A 22,189-nucleotide genomic window follows, 5' to 3' on the forward strand; every position below is an offset into this window, starting at 1 on the left:
AGGACATTCAGGTTATGATCCTGATGTTTCAGCCTTGATCATAGATTTCGATGAGAGCAGATCTGATGATTCTTTGCCTCTTAGCCTCCTGCGTTTTCTTTGTCAACTACGCCCCATAGCGCACATGCGCTCTGCAATGAAATTTGAAGTCTCAGTAGGCTTAGCACCATAGACATTTAATTTATTCCATTCAGATTTTGGAAGGTACAGCCCTCATTTTGCATTGGTGGCTGCTCAAGCACAATTGGTCCAGCAACAGAAGCCTCTTCCGACTAATAGTTGACAGTGGTGACACGTGTTCTATTACTGGGTTGAGGAGGTCATCTTGGGGAGGTCGAGATCACCGGACTCTGTTCTTTGGTGGAAGCCCTGCACCATATCAATCTGTTGGAGCTACAATCCATTTGTTTGACAGTGAAGAGTGTCCTGCGTACATGAAGGGAATGCTGGGGCCGGATCTCACAGACAGCAGGATCACCATGTGATATTGCAACAAGCAGGGCGGAGTGGGCTTCTGTGTCCTTTGCCAGGAGGTTCTGAGCAGTTGAAATTGGCTAGTGTCACAGCATTTTGCTGATCATGTACCCCCTGGCAGGATCATCAAATGCTACAGTGGAAATCTCAGTTAGTGGAGTCAGACAAATCACAAATGTTGTCTACATCCTGAGGTGGCACAGGGCATCTTCCAACAGTGGAAAGAACCCTAGATCTTTTCGCCACCGTCAAGAACATACAGTGTCAAATACTTTGCTTGTTTTAAGTTTCTGAAAAGAGACTTGCTAGGGGATGCTTTACAACTGGAATGGAACACACCAATCCTGTGTGCCTTGATGCCCCTCTCTCCAATCCCAAATTCTGAAAAAAATCAGGAATGACCCGGCCCAAGTTATCCTAGTGGCTTCATATTGGGCCAGGAGATTGTGATATTTTGACCTTCTCGGCAGGTGCATCTGCCATCAATCCAGCCCCACTTTGAGAGTCTCCCATGTCTCAGCAGCACAGCAGGGTTCTTCTCCAGAGCTGATGCAATCCACACCATTATGCATGGAGATTGAGCAGCAGTCAACTGTATTTCATCTACCACCTCAAGTAGTGGATGTCATCTTTGCGACCAGGTGTCCATCCACGATCCACTGGGACAAATTAGTGACCTGGTATGGAGTCTACAAGATAAACTCCTTACAAGCTATACTGTTGGACCTTCATTTTGCCTTTAGCCCATCAAGGCCTTGCATTGGGCATGATTAAAGGTTGTTTGTCAGTCTATAGGTCTTTTAATGTTTACCAGACCAACCGTCTTTGTTTAAATCACCTGTTGTGATGTGGTTTACTAAAAGCTTGACACACACGATTCTTCCTAAACTGTTGTGATGCCACAGTGGGACCTTAACTTGGTCATGTGTGCACCCTTAGAGCAGATTAACAGCTGCTCGTTGTGGCTTCTGACCTTAACGACTGTCTTCCTCATTGCAATCACTTCAACTTGTCATGTGAGTGAACTTCTGCCACGGTCTGTGCAGCTACTCTAAACCACCTTTTCCTGAACAAACTGCTGAGAACTTCGGCAGTCTTCTTGCCTGAAGACATGGCTCCTTTCCACATTGGACAATCCATCATTCTCCCAGTGTTCTTTGCCCCTTCTCATTCCTCGAGAGAGAGGCTTCATCAATTGGACCCCAAAAGAGCTTTAAGCTTTTACATCAGAAGTACCAAGGACCATTAGGTGGACAATCCACATTTTTGGGAGTTCTCCAATGTGAAGAAAGGGAAGGCGTGCCGAAGAGAACTCTGCTGAGGTGGATAGTTGTCTGCATGAATAGCTGCCATGCACTTGCAAAAAAAACAGCCTCTTGAAGGACCAACATCCTCCAGGTTGCAACGTGGGTGTCCATGCACATGTTCAACAGGTACTAATGCCTTGATAGCCAGGTCCAACTGGTAGGACATTTTGCCCATTCTGGCCTGCAGAACATTTTGGTCTGAGCCTACTGTACAAACCCTCCACCTTTGGGAGGTGCTGTTTTGGTATCTGTTCTCAAGGTGAGGAATCTGAGGTTAGAAGAATCCATCAGAAGAAAAAGTTACTTACCTTCGGTAATGCTTTTTAGGGTGGATACACTTACTAAGCTCAGATTACTCAATGCCCTTCCACCTCCCCATTACTTGTATTGGCCTCTTTTTAACATTTAAAAAGGTCCTACTTTAGGAATCTGCACACTGATACCAACATATATTTCACAGTCTCTTTGTCAGAGAGTACGAAAAGGGTCAAGCAAGAAACTGATGTCGGCGTGCAAGGCTAGCACTTATATGCAGTTCCGCTCTGTCATTTTTCGGGTGGTATAGAATGAGTGCATAGCCACATGGTGTCACCTGGTGGCACCCAGGAGCATTGCTTAAAAGTTTTCAGAAGCAGTCTAACGCCTGTGAATATAATAGAAGTGGGGAATTTGTGTTTGTATAGAGTATCCAGGAACTAAAAGATGATATTCCGCACTTTTTTAAAGACTTGATATTTAACAAATGTTACCCTTCTAAAGTAATTTCTTTAATGTATTCAGCCCGTTATGAGAACCAGGGTTCTCTCTTTTCTTTATGAATATACATTTGAAATTGTTTGGAGATAAAAATCATATTTGGTTGACTATTACTAATTCTGGCACGAGCTCTAATTTGTGCCACGATCAGTATTACAGCCTAGGCACAAATGGGGTGCACAGAGGTTTTTGAGCATCTGATTTCTTCTAGGCAAAACCTGTTTAAAAGTGGATGGGCAAATAGCACACACACACTACTTGCACATCTCAGAATATGGAATAACAAATGCCATTGGTACGTTATCCCCATTCTGCAGTGCACAAGGCACAATCGGTTGCAGTTTGACTCTCCAAGTCAAGAACTAATCCCCCACTTTTGGTATTTACCCATTTTCTCCAGGGAAGCTGTGCAATTTGCAGATCGTTCATATCATACCCTGAGAAGGAAATTAAAGGTGACTTCCACTGTCCACCTATATAGCAAAAGTTATACAAATAGTCCTCAATGTTATCTTTTCTAGCAAAGGGACCCCCTCTAAAAAAAATGTCATCGCTTCGCTGGAAGAGAAAGCTCTGCCAGAGCTTCTCCAGTTAACGGGAAAAATAAGTACCCCGTTGTCACTGATGCATCACTGATGGCCCCATTGCCATCTCATTACTTACTGAATGATCTCTTTTCCCTGCCCTACCCCATATGCTCACTACCCATTAACCATGTAATTCTTGCTTACTCCCTTCCCTGAGGCACTGCCACTTGGACCACCCTCACAGGCACTCCCACTTGGTCAATAGTGTTTCTGCGTGCATGTATGCAAGTGTATGTTCATAAGTACACCCTAGTAAGATGCCGACCATGGCACAGTGGTGATAATTATTTGTAACTTGCGGTTATTCAGTGGAGGATGCCTTACTTTAAGTTCTGTGTCAACCGGCGTCACTTGGAGCCCACAAAAAACGCTGATACATCTGGGCCACATTGTTTATTGTATAGAAGGTCGTCATTTAAAAAAAGTATTTTGTATAAATGTGCCGAAAAGTTTTTTTTTTTTTTTTCTGACAGCGTTTTGCTTTGTATCTCTCTTAAAGATTTCATTCTTGATCTCTGCCTACGTCAGCCCAAAACTTTCCACTGAGAGCTGCTCAGCTTTGGGAGGTGTTGCGCACTACCTGTACCTCTGCCAGTTCAGCTGGATGCTCGTCCAGGTTAGTACTTCATTGTTAAGACGGTTCCTCTGAACGAATGATTAGACAGCGCCTGTGAATGAAATTCTCCTCATAAAGTGAACATTCAGATTGAGTAATTGGAAAAGTTCATAAGCGGCGTTGCACAACATGCACAAACCTTGCTGAGGCATATGCATATTTGTACAAAAGGTGCCAGTAAGACTGAAATATTGATGCGAGGAGCGTCATGGCTAATGAGTGATTTACACATGGACAATGAGTCATGCCTCAAGATACACCTCCGCCATCTATTACAGAGAGCAGTGAAATACACGTGATAGTGTAGTCTTCTGAAACAGGATACATCGAGCTTGTATTGTGCGGTGTTATCTTGACCTCTGCGAAATAATACTGTGCATTAATTTCGCAGCAGTGGATTGTAAACTACACGTGCAGCGCGTTTTCTTCGTGAGGACATACAGTCCAATGATCTAACAATGTTTGTCTGTTGGAGAAGAAAATAGTTCTGCTTGACAATGTTTCAATGATAATTCCTGGTGTCAGACTTTTCATCCTTGGGTGGTCTCCCCTAACTTTTTGCCTCAGCTTCCCAGGTTGTTGAGGTGTGCTGGACTCTGTTTTTGCTGTTTTTAACACTCTGGGCATCTTTCCACTGCTATAGTGCAAGTGTTGCTATGTAAAATGTATGTGTAATTGGCTATCCATGATTAACATATTTGATTTACTAGTAAGTCCCTAGTACAGTGCACTAGAGGTGCCCAGGGCCTATAAATCAAATGCTACTAGTGCGCCTGTAACACTGGTTGTGCCACCCACACATGTAGCCCTGTAAACATGGCTCAGAACTGCCAGGGCGGTGTCTGTGTGTGCACTTTTAAACTGCCAGTTCGACTTGGCAAGTGTACCCACTTGCCAGGCCCAAAGCATCCCTTTTCATACATGTAAGGCACCCCTATGGTAGGCCACAGGGTATAGTGTATGTTAAAGGTGCTACATGCCCTAACAGTGAAATACTGCTAGATTCAGTCTTCACTGTTGCAAGGCCTATCTCTTTCATAGGTTAACAGGGGGGCTGTCTTTAAATATTATTTAACTGCAGATTCCCTTTGAGAACAGAAAGAAATACGGAGTTTGGGGTCTACAAACTCACAATTTAAAATACATCTTTTAGTGAAGTCGGTTTTTAGATTGTTAGTTTTAAAATGCCACTTATAGAAAGTAGCCATTTTTTTGCTTAAGCCATTCTTTGACTCTAGGGGACAGTGAGATGGTCCAGAGAACCCTAGTGCCTGAGAACACTAAGAAGCAGTGGGTGACCATCAATGGGCAGAGGGTGGAGGCTCTGAGAGACACAGGAGCAAGTGTGACTACAGTGAGGAGTCTAAAGAGCAGATAGATCCCTGTGTACATCACCAAGCAGTCGCAGCGGACAAATCAGAGCGCCTTTTCAGAGTGGTGCAGGTTCCCTTTGAATTGGGAGGGGGTCTCAAGTTCCTTGAAATTAGCTGTGAGTCCAAACATGCCTGTGGATTGTTTGCTTGGCAATGACCTGGAGAGTTCCCCTTGGAAGGAGGTGGGACACAGGTCACACTTGGAGATGTTGGGTCTCCCTAGGTGGGTATGAGTATCTAGTTGTTCAATGACAGTCCATCAAGGGGATCAGAAGCCCCTGGAGCCTGAAACAGTGGCCCAGGGGTCTGCCAGTAGGAGAAAGGGCAAGTGGTGCTGGAAGCCATCCCCAGAAGTCTGGTAGGAAGCTGAACCTGAAGCTGATGCCCCCGGAGCCTACAGGGGAACAGGTGGCTGAGCTGGGGACGGTCCCTGAGCTGTCACAGTGGAAGCAGAAAGTGGGTCCCACCAGGGAGGTATTCTGTGAGGCACAGAGAGTATGCCTTACTCTGGAGGGTTCGGGCAGCAGGCTGCAGACCAGGTGGCTGGCAAGAAGTCAGGATCACACCTGATCTATTGGGAGGATGGCCTCCTATATAGTGAGCCTAAGGTTGCTGAGTCTGGGTCAGCTGTGTGCTGGCGGTACCCCACTGCTTCAGAGCCTTCCCACTGGGTCCGGCTCATGATGTGCCTTTAGCTGGACATTTGGGGCAGGACCAGACTTTTGACAGGTTTGTCACCCACTTGTACTAGCCTCTAATGCGCAGGCACTCAGATGCACATTGTGTTGTATAGCTATTTTTGCCATATTTTAGACACGTTGTTTTAGCTAACTAGGCTTGCTGCTGTGCACTTTAACCAAGTTGCATTTTATTCAGCATTGCTTTATTTTTCTAGCAATAGCCACATTTGCGGTGCTGTTTTATTTTTTCTATCTCATTGCCCTTTCGCCTAGAAAAGCATCACGTCCTTAGTAGGACATTTATTCCAATTTGTGCTTTCCCCAAGGCTACAGTCAGATAGGATTGCCAACAAACGTGGTGTGCTGTGTCTTCAACATTCACAGAAAAACACACACTCATACGTGGGGACCATTCCTTAGAATGTCAGCTGTTCTATTATAAAAACACCCCTTTGTCCCAAACACTTTAGAGGGAGATTCCAGCCAGGTGACCTCAACCGTATGCTGATTACAGATTGCTTCGCTACAGCTACTTGCTTAGACGGCCGAACTCCTGATCCACATGGGGACGGTGTCTCTGTAGACTACATGCTTCTTCCTCCAGGTATGAAGGATGATGTACTCCCAGGGGAAAATCCAAAGGGCAGATTAGGCTTATTACTCTGTCGTCAAACCTAGTGTTGGTAGGAGAAATATAGCTCACTCCTAGTGACAGTATGGTAGGACTGTTTTTGTGTTTTACTCTTTTAATCACCTGCTTGTTTTTATTGTGTTTTATCATTCTAGTTATTACAGTACATGTTTTTTTAAATCTAAGATTCAGTTACTTCAATACATCCTTATTGAACTATATTCTGCCTCTGTTGTCTTTACCTAAATGAGACTTTGGTAACTGAGAGAAAGGGATGAGATCTAATTGACCACGACTCCCCTGAGGAGTCTTTCTTGTCAATGGCCCGGTTGCCACAATCATCTCGGGCAGAGATGAGGCGCTGCTAGTTAGCCGGAAAACCAGGATTAGGCCAACAGGCGTCATGTGGTATGGAATCATACTTAGTATCCACAATCCATGTGATTCTGCCGCCGAAATCCAGTAGCCTCATTAGCATAATGAGAGCCTACGTGACAATTGTGGGTCTTTCCAGACTTGTCAGGCAAGTGGCAAGTGTCGGGGGGGAAGTGCAAGGCTCCCCTCTAACCTTTTCCTGTGGTTATTACCCCCTTTGAGAGGGTTGGTATTGACATTATGGGGCCTCTGGATCCCAAGACAGCCATGGGCAACAGGTTTATCCTGGTCTTGGTGGACCATGTCACCCAGCACCTAGAAGGTATTCCTCTGAGGTCAGTCACCTCCCCTGTGGTGGGACGTCTTTGATGGAGGGTTTTACCCACATGGGGTTCCCCAAGGAAGTGGTATCTAATAGGGGTACCAACTTCATATCTACTTATATGAAGTATTTGTGGCCAGAGTATGGGGTAACGTATAAGTTCACCAATCCTTACCACCCCTAAAGCAATGGTCTGGTTGAAGGGTTCAACTGCACCTTGAAAGGCATGATCATGCACCTGTCAGAGCCCATGAGGCCTAAGTGGGACATCCTCTTGCCATGCCTTCTGTTTGCCGATAGGGAGGTACCTCAAAAAGGGCTTGGATTTAGTCCTATTGAGTTACTGTATGGCCACTCTGTCAGGGAACCTTTGAGTCTGGTAAAGGAGGGCTTGGAGAAAGCCCCTAGTACCCCTCCCCCCACCCCTCACACTCCCAGAGATGTACTCAGTTACATGCTGGTGTTTAGGAACCAGACTGCTTGCTTCAGGGGTCAAGCACAAGAGAACCTAGAAGCACGCCAGGAAGACATGAAGCACCAGTATGACCAGAATGCCACTCTGGTTGAGTTTCAGCCTGGCCAGAAAGTGTGGGTGATGGCACAAGCAGATGAGGGGTGAGAATCCAAAACTATTGAGGTAGTCCATTTCCCTACAGACTGGACTTTACAGTGGAATACCACCCTGGCACAGAACACGCCAATGCTGATGGTCTGTCCAGATTCTTCCGCCTTAGTGATGACAACTCCCATAAGGTTGGGTAGTTCCTCCCCCCTATCAGCTGGGGAGCACAAGTGTTAGACTTGTCATCCTTGCATGGCCTCCTCTAACATTTTGCCTCTGCTTCCCAGGTTGTTGATGTGTGCTTGCCTCTGTGTTTGCTGTTTTTGATACTCTGGGCACTTTACCACTGCTAACCAGTGCTAAAGTGCAAGTGCTCCTATATAACATGCATGTATAATTGGCTATCCATGATTGACATATCTTATTTACTAGTGAATCCTAGTAAAATGCACTAGAGGTGCCCAGGGCCTGAAAATCAAATGCTACTAGTGGGCCTGCAGCACTGGTTGTGCCACCCACATATATAGCCCTGTAAATATGGCTCAGAACTGCCACTGCAGTGTCTGTGTGTGCAGTTTTAAACTGTCAATTCGACTTGGCAAGTATACCCACTTGCCAGGCCTAAACCTTCCCTTTTTATACATGTAAGGCACCCCTAAGGTAGACCCTAGGTAGCCCCATTGGCAGAGTGCAGTTTATGTTGAAGTTGGGACATGTACTGATGTGTGTTACATGCCCTAATAGTGAAATACTGCCAAATTCAGTCTTCCCTGTTGCAAGGCCTATCTCTCTCATAGGATAACAGGGGAGCTGTTTTTAAATGTTATTAAAGTGCAGATTCCTTTTGAGAGTAGAGAGAAATATGGACTATGGGGTCTCTGAACTCACGATTTAAAAATACATCCTTTTGTGAAGTTGTTTTTTAGTTTGTTAGTTTCAAAATGCCACTTTTAGAAACTAGGCATTTCGTTGCTTAAACTATTCTGTGACTCTGCCTGTTTGTGAATTCCCTGTCTAGGTCAGTTTGACAATTGGGCTGTTTGTGAATCCCCACTAGACAGTGAGACAAAGGGAGCTGGGGTGTAGCCTGCATAGCCTGGTGAGCCATCTCTGCCAGAGTGGAGGAGGAGTGGTCACTCACACCTGAATGGGCTGTGCCTGCCCTCTCACAAAGCAGTCCCTAACCCTGTGTGTCTGGGCCTTGTGAACAACAGAGACTTTCCTTTGAAGTATGCCTGCTTCAAAGGCAGAAAGGGGTATAAGTATTGGACCCAAACCCCCTGAAAATTAGATCACTTCTGGAACCAAGATGAACCTCTGCCAAGGAGAAGAGCTGAAGAGCTGAGGAGGAGTGCTGCCCCTGCCTGTCACTGTGCTTTGTTGGGCTATCCTGCAGTTGCTGCTTCTGCCTGTGAAAGGGGACAAAGACTGGACTTTGTGGTATATTCCTTCTTGTGAAGAATCTCCGAGGGTTTGAACTGAGCTTGCCTCCTGTTTTGAAGTCTCATGGCCATCAAAGACTTTCTCTGCCAGCACCTGGACCCTCTGCTTTGAGGTGCCTCGTCTGGAAATCGACACAACGCTCTCTTGTGAGGGAAAAAATGACACATCGCCGGCCCGACCCGACCGGAGAAGTAACACATGGCCTCCCTTGCGAGTAAGGAATTGACGCATCGCTGCCTTTTCCAACGCACGCTCTCCCGTGTGGCTTTATTTTTTACGCTAATGAGGTACTTGGTGCAAAATCAACATTTCCATTGTTTTCTATGGAGTAAGACTCTTATTCTTTTGAAAATTCATATTTTAACTTGTGGATGTTGGAGTTTTGTTGTTTTGGTCTTGTTTGACTAGATAAATATTACCTATTTTTCTAAACTGGTGTGGTGTCTTCACTGTATTACTGTGTGTGTTAGTACAAATACTTTACACATTGCTTCTGAGATAAGCCTAACTGCTTGTGCCAAGCTACCAAGGGGGTACACAGGGGTTATCTAAGTGTGTTTCTCCATTGCCCTGACTAGAGTGAGGGTCCTTACTTGGACAGAGGGTAACCTGACTTCCAACCAAAGACCCCGTTTCTAACACCTGGTGTCCAAACAAAATTACACCCCAAGGAGAGCAGTACTTGGTGATGCATATATGATTTTAAGTAAGAATTAAATGTATTCCAAAAGTATGCTGTATGGGAGACAATTTTTTCTCATAAATATCATTTTCGTTATGAGCACATATTTAGGGTTTGCACAGAGGCATATTTAGCGCCTAGTTAGTTTCAGGGGATTTCCAGAAAACAGTGTATTCGATTATTTTCAATATAGTTGAGCATGATCTGAATGACCTCTGCTGTGCATGATCTGAATGACTGTCCTATGCTGAACAATCAGCAAGAAAGAATGTTCAAGTCTTTTTAATTTCAAGTACGGAAAACAGCATTCACGCTTGGACTCAAAACCACTAGATCATTAGTGGCCCATTAACAAGGATTATCCAGACAAACATGTGCGGTTCTAGAAACAATAATTAGCTTTAGGGCCTGCCCAGAGATATCTGTGTTCACTACCAGAATAAAAGCCACCTTTCCCCCATGTTACCACAAGGTGTTGCTAGGCCTAAACACCATGGGAGGTAGGTTAATCTTCAAATTGTCCTTTCATGAGACCCATCTTCATAATTTCTATAATCAAATTACTATAGGGCTGACCTCCATCTACAAAGTCTACATGCTTTCTCCTCTTTCAGTTCATGTCCTCTAATAATTATGAGGCACATCGTGTAGCAGAACAAGGGAGTAAGGGTGTATGAAAGTTGTAGCTGCTAGTTTCCCATATTGAAATTAAGATTTCAGTCCAGTTGCGTTCCATATAGTGTCAAGATCTGAGAACTTGTACAGTGTCACAGCTAGCAGCACCTCTAGTAGGAAGAGTGTGGGATGAAACCTGCTGAATGCAGACAGGAGGGCATGCAAATGCCTTCTAAGATAATTTCCTATGGAGCCAAATAAGGTGAGAAATTAGGAACAATGGCTGTAGGTGTGAAGAATAAGCTGCACTGTTAGATTCCTCATAAATGTTATCACCTGAAAGAGACCTCTCCCAAATATCTTAGAAAATCCGCCATACATTTTACTAGTAATTAGGTCTTCTATTTCAGTGCAAAGGGAAGTTTCTGGCTTATTAGAGGTTAGAAAATACACAGCAGAACTTTTGAGTGAGCTACCGTGTCCCACAGGAGCAATAAGAGGATGTTTTGCTAGAAAGGGTTGTTTTTCAAGGAAAATGGGTTTTATTGGAATGTACAAAGTGACTTAGGTCACAGATTCCGTTGAAGAAGATTATTTGTTTCATTAATACTTTTGGTGTCGTTTGATGAATCTATACAAAACTTTAAAAAAACGTTTCTCCATCTTGACTCACTGATCAGTTGAGCGGAGGCCAAGAAAAAGGGGGAGGGCCCCAAAAGTGTGATTTCCTGTGTTAAATGCCATTGGAAACTTTGCTTTCCAAAAAAGAAAAAAAATAGCTGTACCAACTTACACTACTTTGGCAAAATGTTATAACCTTACTCAGAAAGTGTGTTTTTTGTGATTTGTTGTAAATTCGTACAGCTCTTTTTGAGAAATGAATGTTTAAATTAGTATATGTAGATCACTGGTGGCCCGATATGTTCTGATCTACCAATTTTAAATGAGACTAGTCAATCCTGATTGACTGACCACAGCATGAAAATGTATTTAAAAAAATATCAGGGGTGGGATGAGGAAACCCTGACCAGCAGGAACACGTGGGGGATCCCAAATGACCCCCATCACCCGTTATTGGGTGGCCACAACATGTCGTCATAGGACTACAGGTTCTAGGTAGAACACTGCATTACACCAGGCAGCCATTACAGAACTAAAATTATAGTTAGTTTTCTTTTGGCGGGGTTGACATTAGCTCATGTCATACTTCAACACCCAGCTATAATGGCACTTTAATCAATGCTTTTCAGTGAAAAACAATATATGTAATTACATAAATACTACAGTGGCTCATAAGGGACTCCTTAAAGCAAGAACAAATAAGTGTTCCCTGGTCACCTAATTACTCAGATATCAATAAATATAGTACAGCCCAGTCTTTTATATGCACCAGAAGTATTTATTCATAGCAGTTTTACGTTACTCATCGTTTTGATGCCTCATTAAATTTAGGGTGCTCACAAGTGCTTGTACAGTGAAGTAGGTGAAGGCAGTGAAGGAGTGTGCATAAAAGAACCATAGACCGAAGAGACACAATGTACATAGCAACAAAGGTAAGTATCACAGTGTAGCCATTAGTACAGTATCTATACCTGGTCTAAATGTTAATGTATGTACAACGTTTCAGCCTTATGGAAGCAATTAAAAGGGCATCTTCAGGACTAGATAAAATGGGACCACAACACAATTGCTGGTCATATGGTGGCAAAGGATCGCCAAATGGATTTCAGGGAATGGTGTCAAGAGATCACTATTTCGTAGTTTTTAGCAATGTTGCAGGTATTATAAAGTTTGAAACAGGCGGGCTTGCAGAACTAAAAAGTAAGCATAGATCGGCAGTGCAATCAGTCAAACTCTGGTTCTTGAACATCTTCCAAATGGCTGCAATGGGGTTGAGAACTAGACACACTATTTGCCTAAATTGTTAGAGTTCATTTAGATCAAGAATGTGTTTTGCAGGTGTTTCTTTTTCGGCTGCATGCTATTAACTTGGAGGAGAAGGCTCAACAGCTCAATAGCAGTGTCCCTTATGTTTCTATCCTGCCATCACACATTACCCATCAATATTTAACTGCCCTTATTGTATTTCTGATATAAAATACATTTAAATTAATCACTATATTGACTGTACCCCCCTACCTCTAGTCATGGTACACGGAACAGCAGTTGATCACTAGAAATTTATTTTGTATCATAAAGGGAAAGCATTAGAAACCTAAAAAGATGGATGCATTATTATACTGAGCCCTCCTAATAGAACATTTATGTGATCATAATCTACGGCTGAACCTTTTAAAAATGTACCTGTGCAGTTTTCTAGTATAAATTCTTAATCGATATTGTTTCTCCAAGCATTGTGTTGAAGACTAGCATTTTTTTCATGAAACCCAGTACATAAAACATATAAATGAATACAGGGCCAGGCACAGGAAGCAGAGTTATCTCATTTTCTATTGCCTATGGTATACATTGCTAGAGTGCAATAATCAAATCACTGAGGCTGTGTTTTAGTTCCTTAAATATTGAGACAAGTGTTTAAAAAGACTGACAGAATCAAAGGTCGGTATTTAGTAATAAATTAAAATCATCCCTTTCCACAATGTCTAATCGAATGGATTGCAAATCTTGTTAAAGAGTGTTTTTTTCCAAATGTATTTTTATTTTCTCAAATAAATATATGTTGTTTCTCTGCGCAGTCTTTCTCAAAACGTTGGCAGTTTGCTTTGGTTCCTGAGAAGACATTTATAGAGCAGGGGACAGTGAATGTCACCCGCTGTATAGTGATTTGTTGTGCTACCACAAAAGCAAAGGATGTGCTAAAATTAGCCTGTCCTTTGTACTCACTGATTTAATTTTGGAACATGAAAGAAATGGGAGATAATACCCTTGTAATTACAGGGATAAAAATGGGCTGCACAGGAAGGACCGGCCTTTGCAAAACCAGCAGTACATGTGCCTGATAAGCTTCATTCGTGCAAGAGAAGGCACAATTGTGTATACAGTGGTTAAAGAAGGCAAAAGGCACATTAAGCCCTGTTTTCACAGGCTTCGCACGTTGTCGGGGCACGAACAAAATCATTCGAATGCAGGATATTGTGAGCTGCTCAAAGCCCAATATCTTCTGACGCTGTTATTTTTAAACCAGCAAACTTTGATAGTAGAACACAATTGGATTAAAGTTTCATCTTAAGCAAAAATGCAAGCAAGCTCATATATTAAAAATGCTATAGAAATAGACATACAGTATAGCCTTTGAACATCTGTGAAAGATTGTATGATGACGTGACTAAGTTGCTTTACAAAACTGTGAAACTTTCGGAAACGGCGATTGTCTGGCTATACGATGGCCGCTGTTTGGCTCTTTGATGGCGGCCTTGTGGCTGCATGATGGTGGTTGCGTTGACATTCAGTGGTGCGTGTATGAATGTGTGATGGTATGTGGGCATAAGACAGCGGGTGTCTAATGCTGGGTGTGGGAATATGCATGTATTTGTGCGGATGCTTGACAGGGTGTGCAGCTGTGTATTATGGTGGGAGAGTGGTGTTTTATGGTTGGTGTGAAAGCATGTGATGGTGGGTTGGTGCACATATGAAGGTGTATATGTGTTGGCATCTCATAGTGGGTGTATTGGAATCATATTGGTTGTATGATCATATGATTTTGGGAGTCTAGCCATATGATGTAATGATGATGTTTATATTATGTATTGTGCAGGCTTGTGCTTGAAAATGTGTTTGATGTTTTGAATAATGTGTGCAGGGGGGGAAGTTTAGGTTAAACGTCGTGACGTTATAGTTGTTATTGCAAAGCTACTGTGTACATATTCGTCAACTTTAATTCCTTTTCGACATTATTTGAGAGGAATTTGGTTCTCCTCTGTGTTTGTTCATGATGTGAACGTGTGATACTTGGTACATTAGCATCTGTGATTGTAGCCGTGCGTTGTGGTCCTTGTTTGCTTTGTGGACATATAATGGTAAGTGAGTTGGTTCATATTGGTGGGTGTGTTGGCGTTTAAGGTTGAGCAGTTGGATATTTCGGAGCCTCAGAATGAACTCATCATTCCTATCCCTAAGATCGTGTACTGAGTACCAGTGTAAAAACACATTAAATGCAAAATTCCTAAACTAGTTCACAAGTGACGTTTAATCACACCATCTGAGTATTTCCAATAATACACACCCTGGGCTCCCCTCCCCTAGCCTCATTACAACCTTGAGGACCCTACCTCCCAGGGCTGCATGTCTCCTGCCTACAGAATTTCCAAAAATATTTGCTCATGCTGTAGGAGCAGAATTAAAATCTGCTTCATGCGTCTCCCAATGGGGCCCCCCAAACTATTATAACATGTGGATGCCCATAGTCATTCGGGCACCCACAAAAAAGTGTCCTACGTACTGGCACCCACAACGGGTGCTGGCCTGGGAACCGGCAGGGGCAGCAGGGACCCTGGGGCTCCCCCATGCAGTAAAGTTGTGGAGGGAGTGAGCTTCCAACTTCATACTTACCAAAGATCATGCAGATTAAAATACACTATATGAGAAGCAGGGCAGGAGGGGGGCTTAAGGAGCAGTAGGAAGAGAGGGAAGAGTAGATTGTGATGAGTACTTAATATTGTCACCTAACTATAACTTCCCTTTAGCCCTTGTTTTATTCAGTATATAACATATAATAAATGTACAAATGTGTTTGTGTGTATACATGTGTATAAATCTATATACACACACACATATTTATATACATATATATTACCTAGTGGTGGTCACTAGATTGTTATTGTTAGGACCATGTTTCCATAGACAAAGTGTTTTTTGAATTGCCAATATCTTTGGCACCGTTTGACGAATTTACACAAATGTTCTAAAAAAAAGGACCTGTGATTCTTGTTGCGCACAGAAAGTTTTAAAGTGATCCATTAAGCAGGGGCCGAGAAAAAAGGGGGGGGTCAGAAAAGTTGCATTTCCCATGTTAATTCCCATAGGACCTTTGAACACAACTGCAGCCTGAAAGGTGGCTTTCGGGACGCAGATTACACTTTCACTTATTTTGTGCAAATCCGTCCAGTAGTTTTTGGAAATTTAAGGGAGAATACATTTTTATATCTCTGGGCGCGAAGACTTCACTTATAAAGATGAACTCATGCAGGGAAATGCACAGCTCTGATTGGCTGCAAACATTTCAAATCTGGAAGTGTTGGCAGCCATCTTGGGACACAGCTTTACAAAATAGTTTAAAAAAAAGACAAGGGGCCGGGGTAGAGTTACCCTGACCCCTTAGTTTTGGTTCTAGGGTCCCAGAGGGACCACCCCAGGGCTAAAAAAACACTTAAAAAAAAACATTTTTGCTCCGATTTTGTGTTGATGTTGCAAATTCATGGGAATTATTATTTTTTTTTTAAAAAAGCACAGGCTTTTGCGGGCACTTGTTTTTTACAAGCCCCCGGGTGGGCCAGGTCTCGGGGGCACTCATATTTTGAAAGCAGGGCACTTGTTAAAATAGAGCCCAGGGGACCGCCACCTCCCTGGGGCACTTTGCACATTCAATGTGGGGGGGCTTGGGCATTGGGGAATGGGATCCCTGGTGCTGAGATCAGACTGGGGAGGGGTCCTGCACAGTCCCCTCCCAATAAAAAAATAAATGTTTAGACCAGGCTCGGGAGGATGGGGTCCCCTGAGCGAGATCGGCATGGGGACAGGGGCTGCGTGGCTTCCCTCCTCCCTCCAAAAAAATGTAGATATATTTACGCTGGGCCCCAGGGGATGAGTTCAGCGTAGGGGGCCATGTGTGGTTGGGTTGTTATAGGGGTTGACTGCAGGTCCTGGCTGCAGGCCAGAGGCCATGCACAGCACTGTGTTGGGTGAATATAGAGTTTGGCCGAAGGGACTGGCCACAAGCCAGGCCTTATTGCCAACCCCTCCTGTGCACGGCTGAAGGGGTTTTGATAGTTATAGGGATTGGGCACAGGGACTGGCCACAGGCCAAGTCCTGCTGCCAAACCCAGCCACGCACAGGCTGTGCGCAGCATGTGGTTAGGTGGTTATAAGGGTTGGCTGCAGGGTCCAGCCGCAGGCCAGGCCCTGCGGCCAAACCCTACCGTGCACGACCTAAGGCTGTGTGCAGTGTGGGGTTGGTTGGTTATAGGGGTTGGCCGCAGGTACTGGCTGTAGGCTAGGCCCTATGGGCAACCCTAGCTGCGCATGGGAGAAGGCCATGCGCTGTGGGATTAATTTATAGGGATGAAAATAATTTTACATTTAAAAAAACATTGAAATTCAGTGCAAAAAAACAAAGGTTACAGTGCCATTACAGTTAGGAAATAGAATTTAACAAAAAAACATAGAATGTTGCTTAAAAACCCAAAGGTTACAGGGACGTTATAGTTAGACTCACATTTAATTTTTCTTAAAATTTATCTCAAGTAACTATAACTCGTGCCCTAAGGTAACTGTAACTCCCACCCTTGCACCAATACACTGGTTAGTACCCCACTAATTATGGCACTCATGACATCATTGATAACATCATTGATAATGTCAATGTAGTGTTTGCAGTAAAATATTTGACAAACAATTGTGTATGGCGGCGCCTTCATGTAATAGAGGAGGGGGCCGTGCTGCACCTCTCCTTGGGCTGATCTTTGTCCCTGAGACCCTATCCCCCCGGGCCCAGCCTTCATTCAATAGGGGAGGAGGAGCATGCGGCCCATGCAGCTCCATGTGTGCAAGAGCATTCATTTAATCTCTTTCCCTGCCCATATCTCTGCGGGCAGGGAAAGAGATGAAATCTCTGCTTCCTGTGGGTGAGAGTACTTTGACAGCTGTCTCCTGCTGGAAGAGGAGTGTTTGCTCTGACTTGGCAGGAGGTGGTCCCCAGGGCCATTGATTGCTGTGCAAGGGTCCGGTTGGCTCCCTCCACATTTTAATTTAGCCCTGTGGAGTTGGGGGTCCTGGGGCTGGAGGACAGTGATGGACCTCTTCATTATTTTATTTCAGCCCTGGGCAGGTGTGTCCCCAGGGTGGACAGGGGTAGCACCCCCTTCCCCACATATAATAGAAATATACCCCAGGGAGTTGGCAGTCCCCGGTGCCCTGGGGAGTCTCCACAGGACCCCCCACTTCTTTAAATGTTTCTTGCCTCATGGAGGTGGTGGTCCCGGGCCACAGGAGAGCCACGCAGCCCCCACATATTTTTGCACCATCGCACTGGGGAGGTGGTGGTCCCTGGGGCTAATATAAGCTGTAGGAGGGAGACCCAATATGCCCCCATCTTTTTTTCAGGCCATGGGCCTGGCCCACCTGGCGGCAAAATAAATCAGCAGGGTGGGAGACTGCACTATTTTTATTAAAATCATAGAAAAATCCACAGATCCATCTGCAGATTTTCCCAAGATTGTTATAAATAAAATGCTTTTTAGCCCTGGCAAGGTCCCTTGGGGACCCCTGCACTAAAGCTAGAGGCTCAGGGTGTTTTCTTTTTTTTTTTTAGCTTTTTTTGTGGGACAAGGCTAAAGCCAAGTCCCAAAATTGGCTGTCAAAACTTCCTTGTTGAAGTGTTGGCAGCCAATCAGATATCAGCATGGGTACAGTTAGATCCTCTGAGGTTCAGCGTCCATAGATAACTATAATTTTTAACCTTTAGTATCTCCCATACTACTGAATGGATTTACACCAAATCATTAAAAGCACAATCTTCTGAACAGGATCTTGCTTCCTGCCAAATTTGGTGTAATTCCGTTCAGCGGTTAAGGCTGTAGGTGTGTCTAAAAACCCTTTGCAAAAATTAATGTGGAAAACGTGTTTTAGGACCCCCCCGCTTGACGTACCACCATGAAACTTTCAGGACAGCAGTTGAACCGGCTAAAATACACGTTTTGAAAAATTTGTGAAGGTTCATCAAGCGGTGCCAAAATGACTAGCAAAACCAAAAATGCTCTTACTATTAAAACTAGTAAAACTAGATCCTAACTATATCTACCTATTGGTGGATGCCAGTAGGATATATATATATATATATATATATATATATATATATACATAATATATAGTTATATATAAAAAATTGAGGGGGGCTCGCAGCCCCCCTTGTGGAGCCATAGATGGCACTGGGGACAACCACCCTCCAGCGCTTGCTCCTGCTACCTCCTGAGGTGTCCATCCTTGAGCGGCAGCTGTTTGCATTTGCTTGGTGGGAGCTGACAGCTTTCACCAAGTGAAAGCAAACATAAATCAGTTTTCAGCAAACAGGCATTGTCTAACAGCTCCCACTTGCTGAAAGCGGAGTTTTCATCTCTTTCCCTGCAGTCAAACATGCGTGCAGGTTAAGATATGAAAACAATGCTCCCGCAAGCAGGAATCACCTTCAGGCTCCCCACGCGGTCCTCTCCTGGTAGCAAATATCTTGGCTGTGTACCGCTTTGAAGTCATTGTATGGAGAGACCATTGCAATAACAATAGCATCGGTCTTTCCATAGAATGACTTCAAAGTTTCACGCAAGCAAGCTATTTAGCAGGGATGTTTTAGTACATTTTGATGCACAGCACAACAGATTTACCTGTGGCCTACTGGTAAAGTTCATGGGCTGTCACTAAGTAGGTTGAATGTTCAAATCCTGGTATTTCACGGCAGTGTGTCTGTTTATTTACTAGTGTTTTGAGTGATAAACATGCCTTGTAATGAAGCATTGAAGTTTTTTTCCCAGCAAAATCTTTGGGTTGAATATCACAGTACTGTCTGGACATTGCATAATTCAGAATAATCTATGGTGTAGTAATTAGGGTCTGAGACACGTACACTAACGGTTGAGGGCTCTTTTCATTCCTCTGCTTGAATTTCTTTTCAACTTTGGTACATTCTGAGAGGTGATCTCACTCTTTTTAATTGACAAGTACATTTTTATTTTTAATTTGTCCCAAAATATCTTATTCTAAGTTTATCATTCATCAAAGTTTAGAAATATTCTCTCTCTCTTCCTCTCTCAGTCTCACTTTTCTCTGTCAAATTTTTCCTCTAAATGTCTCTCTTTCTCTCAACCTCTCACATTCCATTCTCTTCCATCCCATAGTGGGATGGAAGAGAGAGCAAGAGAGATTGATATTGCAATGGTCCCTCTAAATAATGACTTCAAAGTCTCACACTAGCCAGATGTTTGGTTCGAATGTTAGCTATGTTTTGATGCACAGTACAGCAGAGTCACTTGTGGCCTACTGGTAAAGCTCTTAGACTGACACCCAGTAGGTTGAGTGTTCAATTCTTCCTATCTCATGGTGGTGTGTCAGTTTATTTACTAGTGTTTTGAATGTTAAGCATTCCTTATGATGGAACATTGAAGTCTTTTTCCCAGGAATTTTTTGGGTTGTTGTCAACCCCCTATAACCACCCAACCCCAGGCCATACGCTGCTGCCATCCTCCCCATGCGCACGGCCAAGGGCTGTGCATGGTGCGGGCTGGTTTAACATATAGTAATTATGTTATCTAATGTTATGTTACATTACTTTTTTTAACATGACTACTTTATGTAACAAAACCACAGAAATTCACTGAATAAACCAAAGGTTATGTCGTAGGACTCTTGTTATTAGAACAAGACTGCTAGGTTTGGGGCAGCAGCACCACCATATGTCGGTGACTCAGTCAGTTTCACACTGTCTTGGCTGCTGTCAACCTAACCCTTTCAGCTTGCTAGCAGCATCTCACCCAGACATACCAAACAAAGGTAATTTGTGGCAGCCTGATGAATGACACTTAGTGAAATCTCAGGGAAATCGTGGTCAACAAATCTCACCCCTTTCTCTCTTTAACAAAGGTCTCATACACATGCATAGGCCAAAGAAAAGATGCAGGATGGTTTTCAAAATATTTATTGGAAAGACTGCAATCTACGATAAAATATATGAGCTACAATTATTAGGCCAAAGAGACATAGCAGGTTTAGGCAAGACCACAAGTCTAGGCCTCATGAGGTGAAGGAGTGCAAGAGTGATCTCACCTACCTGGTGGACCTCAAGACTCCCAGGAACTCTTTAAGGATCCTGCATGTCAATAGCCTCAAGCCCCACCAGGCTCCTGGTTAATGATGATGGGACTGAAGAGGAGAGTTTACCTCTCCCGAACTCCTATCTTCCAAGGAGCAGGATGGGTCAGTGGAGGGTGTCAGCCTATCCCCTACACTGACCCTAGAACAACAGAGAGAGACTGCCACCAGTTGCTGTTGTTATTTGCCTATGTGTTCTCACTTACCCTGTTGGAAATCAGGTCTCCAGTTGGCAGAGGTTTGCACTCTGTCCAAGTAGGGACCACAATCCTATTCAGGACAATTAAGATACACACTAACTAAAGGTTTACCTGTGCTCACCCTCTGGTAACTTGGCCCAGAGCAGTCAGGCTAAACTAAAGAGGCAATATGTAAAGTACTGATGCACACACACTGTAACACAGTGACAACACCACAAAGGGACTCCCCATCAGTTTAGAAAAATACCCAATATTTATGTGAGTCAAACAAGATCAAAATGACAAAAATTCGACATACATAAGTCAAGTTATGAGTTTTCAAAGATTTTATTCAAATGCAGTGCTTAAAAAGACAATAGTTCCAACCGGAACTATCTAGTCGTGCTGGCCAGGAGAAAATCCAAAAGTGCAGCCTGACTGCAATAGAGTGCGGGCCGGGTAGAGGAGTCATGCAGACCCACTGACAGTACCTTTGTTGCATTGAGGGTTGGTGACAATGCATTGATCCAGAGGAGGGGATGTGTTGCATTAGGGGATGCATTGTTTCCTGATCGGGCAATGTCGTTGATGTGTCGCTATCCAGAAGTGATGAGTACTGGTTCCGATGTGTCTGTGCTGCGTCGGCCAAGCTGGGGCTGCACTGTAAGTTGGGGTTGTTGCGTCGCACAGTTGGCAGCTGTCTGCAAGTTCAGTGCAGGCAGCGACAAAAGCAGCTTTCCTGCAGTGGGATGCTTCACTTCGAAGTGGCGCACCTGTGTCGTTTATCAATTCTTGGGTTGCAGCACCACACTCAACTCCGAGGGCCCAGGGCTGGATTCGGAACCACTTGGTAGAGCAGGACTCACAGCAGAGGAGCCCAGGTGCAGGTAGCAAGATGGAGGTGAAGTCTTTATCCCTGAGACTTCAGAAACGGGGCAAGCTCAGTCTCAGGCCCTTGGTGAAACCTTAGATTGCAGGATGTATAAGGTTAGAGCCAGTCTTCTCACTCCCAGGTAAGAAGTAACAGGCAGCAGGCCAACACAGCAGAGCAAACAGCAAAGTGGCAGTCCCTCCTGACAATGTCTCTGTCCTTCTTCCTGGTAAAATGCCCTTAGTCCAGATGTGTTCATAGTGTATGGTGTCTGAGGCCCAGTAATTAGACCAAATGTGCCTTTGAAGTGGGGGAGACTTCAAAGAGTGGTTTTAAAGAGCCTTAACCCAGATGTGTTCATAGTTCATAGTTCCTTGCAGCCCAGTCCTGTCTACCACAAGGTTTGTTGAGGGTTATCAGTCATTATGTGGGGTTAAGTCACTATACCTTGAAGTGTGGTTGAGAGCCCCACCACCCTTCTTGCCCAGGAAGTCCCACCACTATAGAGATGGAATTCAGGGGCAGTGCAGTGTCCAGTGGTTTGTGGCTGTCTGGATGAAATGCACAGATGTAGCAGTCACCTGAACCTTACACAGACCAGACATCGATTGGAGGCAGGCTAAAGCACAGAATGGCTCAAGTAAAGAAAATGCCAACTTCCTAAAAGTGGCATTTTCAGATTGG

General features: G+C 44.0%; 1 protein-coding gene across 1 annotated transcript in view; it reads left to right on the top strand.

Annotated features, from left to right (window-relative positions):
* The window catches only part of ADGRV1 (adhesion G protein-coupled receptor V1), a 2,003,619-nt gene that overhangs the window by 1,639,572 nt on the left and 341,858 nt on the right, over positions 1-22,189 (top strand). The window contains exon 84 of the mRNA XM_069225272.1: positions 3,624-3,740. Within this exon, the coding sequence (XP_069081373.1) occupies positions 3,624-3,740 (117 nt within the window). The remainder of the gene's footprint in view (positions 1-3,623; positions 3,741-22,189) is intronic.

This window comes from Pleurodeles waltl, chromosome 1_1, assembly GCF_031143425.1.
Source record: "Pleurodeles waltl isolate 20211129_DDA chromosome 1_1, aPleWal1.hap1.20221129, whole genome shotgun sequence".
NCBI lineage: Eukaryota > Metazoa > Chordata > Amphibia > Caudata > Salamandridae > Pleurodeles > Pleurodeles waltl.